At 41.1% G+C, this 2,535-nt stretch overlaps 1 protein-coding gene across 1 annotated transcript; it reads right to left on the reverse strand.

The window, feature by feature from the left end:
* Window positions 1-383: 383 nt before the first annotated feature.
* On the reverse strand, window positions 384-1,292 carry LOC133308060 (uncharacterized). Its single transcript, XM_061508639.1, has one exon. The coding sequence runs from the start codon at window positions 1,290-1,292 to the stop codon at window positions 384-386; it is 909 nt and encodes a 302-aa protein (XP_061364623.1).
* Window positions 1,293-2,535: the final 1,243 nt, after the last annotated feature.

Below are 2,535 nucleotides of genomic sequence, written 5' to 3' on the forward strand. Positions count from 1 at the left end.
TTTCATGGAAGGTGGCTTTTTAAGGTCCTACAAAGTATCTTGTGTTATGACTGGCCATCAATCCTCAGTTGTTATCCATTTCCTATTTGAATCGTCCTGTTTAAAAAGTTTCAAATAGAAATTGCGGGCCAGCTCTTGAAGGCTACTCGGATCTGAGATCCATGTTTGAGTATCATTCTTTAACCGCAGAATTTTGTTGGTGTTCCTGCGAATGATTGTCTTCATATGATAGAACTTGGTGTTCCTATCACTATCAACAATCCATTTTCCCTTGACTTTTGGAACCACAACAACTCTTCTTGTTCTAGAATACTAGATAAATCTTCTTGTAGCTTGTTTTCCTTCATAGCCAGATAATGAGATTCCTTTGTCATTCGTTGCTGCTAGACCCGATCTATTGACTTAATGAGACCCTTTTTTCTTAGCCAAATATTCCCATAAACGTTGGTGTTCCATTGTTTTAATGGAGGGACCAACCGCTGAAGCATATTACTGCACGTCTCATTAGACTGCCAATATTCATCAAGGAACGAGTTGAACATTGGATGTTGCTGCCATGCTGCGACAAATCGAAATGGTCTTGTCCCTAAATGAGCCTGATTAGCATACAACACTACTAAAAGAGGATTGTGATCAGATTGAATCCTAGGAAGCACCCGAACATTTGCATCTGTGTATTTCAATCTCCAAGCTTCATTTGCACATACTCGATCAAGACGCTTAAAAATATGATCCAAATGTCCCCACTTAGGCCTTTGCCAAGTAAAGAAAGCACCAGCTCCACCCAAATCGATTACTTTACAATCATCTAGAACGTCAGCAAACTTTTGACATTTTGTTATATCAACAATAGCCCCTCCTTTCTTCTCTGATGAATGTGCAATCTCATTAAAATCACCACCCATAATCCAAGGATCCGCTACCTGAGAGCTCAGTCTTCGAAGATCTTGCCATAATGAGTTCCTCTTCTCTTCACGGGGGCTGGCATAAATAGCTGTAAGAAAGGTGAACAGTTCCTCATTTCTAAGAATTTTAACGTGGACAAACTGACTAGATTGCTCAATAGGCTCTATTCTGAAGAAATGAGAGCACCAAAATAACCAAATACCACCAGAAAACCCCTGGGCCTCTTCAACACCTAGGCTTTTTGCTAATTTTGCAGCTCGATCACCAGAAGCCCTAGGTTCAAAAATTGCCACCAACTTGATATTATGTTTCTGCACAAGAACTTTAAGTGTACGAGCGAGTCTCCCGCTAGCTGCGCCTCTACAATTCCATAGAAGGACTGACATTAAGACATGTGTTCTGACACATTGATCACTGGAACCTCCAAACGCTCCATCAGCTCATCTGTATTCAAGCTAGTATTCTCTATTGCTACCATATCAATATAACTCACATTTTGAATCTGCCCTTGATTAGAAATTGGGTCTGGGGGTCTTGGTGGATGGGCCAAAAGCATATTGTTTGTAGTTTCATTACTTTGATCGACTAGCATATGGTGATCCTCCAAATTCCCGGTTCTTCTATTCTCGGTTTTCGCAGAGTTCTGCATGATTTTTAACGTGGATCCTTGCGTCATTTCCTTCCCAGAGACTTGATTCTGTCTTCGTTGATGAGACGCAGCAGTTTGTTCCTTGATAACCGATGCTTTTAATTTTTCATTATCAATTGGGTCCTCAGCTATGTACAGCTATCCATCATCAATTTTTTTCCATGCAAGTTTATACTGAGTTTCCATTTCCACTAAGACCATTTTCCCCTTATTAATGCTGCTATTAATCACCGGATTACTTGCCTGAATTTCATGCACGGGAATAGGAATTTCTTTTCCTTGATTTGCGCCAATCATAGATGTGATACCTCCCGATTGTGTTCCGTTATGATTCTGCATTAAAGCACCATCCGTAACTCCCTCCACTGATTGCGCTAGGGCTGCGAATCTGGAGCTGTTATGTTGGCTACCACGTGACTTCTCTGTTTGAACGCCGTCAGCCCTTCTGTGTCTATCATCCGCCGCCGTCGACTTCCTGCCTTTTCTATTCCTGTTAACAATCATCCATGGCCCAGAACCTTTTTTTGGAACATTCTGGTTACCTCTCATGTCAACATCAGGACCGTTCTCAGTAACTGGGACTTATTTGCAATCGTCATTTTTCTGCACTTCTTGGTTCTTTGTTGAGTTTGTTTCTACAATCTTCCTGGCTCTCAAGATAGGGAAGCCATCAGTTCTATGTCCATAGGTACCACATTCAAAACAAACCAAATGTAGACCTTCATACTCCACCTTTTTAACTTGTCCTTCCAATTTGTATTCACCATGAAGAGGTTGGCTTAGATCAAGCTCTACACACAGACGTGCAAATCTTCCTCGCTCTATGCTTGTTGTAGTGCTATTAATCTTTATAAACTTGCCCAACTAATTGCCAATTGCTTTGAACACATTCGACGCAAAATATTCTACTGGGATATCAGGCAGCCTCACCCATGCAGCAATTCTATCAATACTGGCCATATGGGATTGAAAATCCGAAG

Source organism: Gastrolobium bilobum, unplaced genomic scaffold (assembly GCF_033153095.1).
Source record: "Gastrolobium bilobum isolate Gb01-03AN ecotype WA unplaced genomic scaffold, APGP_CSIRO_Gbil_v1 utg22574, whole genome shotgun sequence".
Lineage (NCBI taxonomy): Eukaryota > Viridiplantae > Streptophyta > Magnoliopsida > Fabales > Fabaceae > Gastrolobium > Gastrolobium bilobum.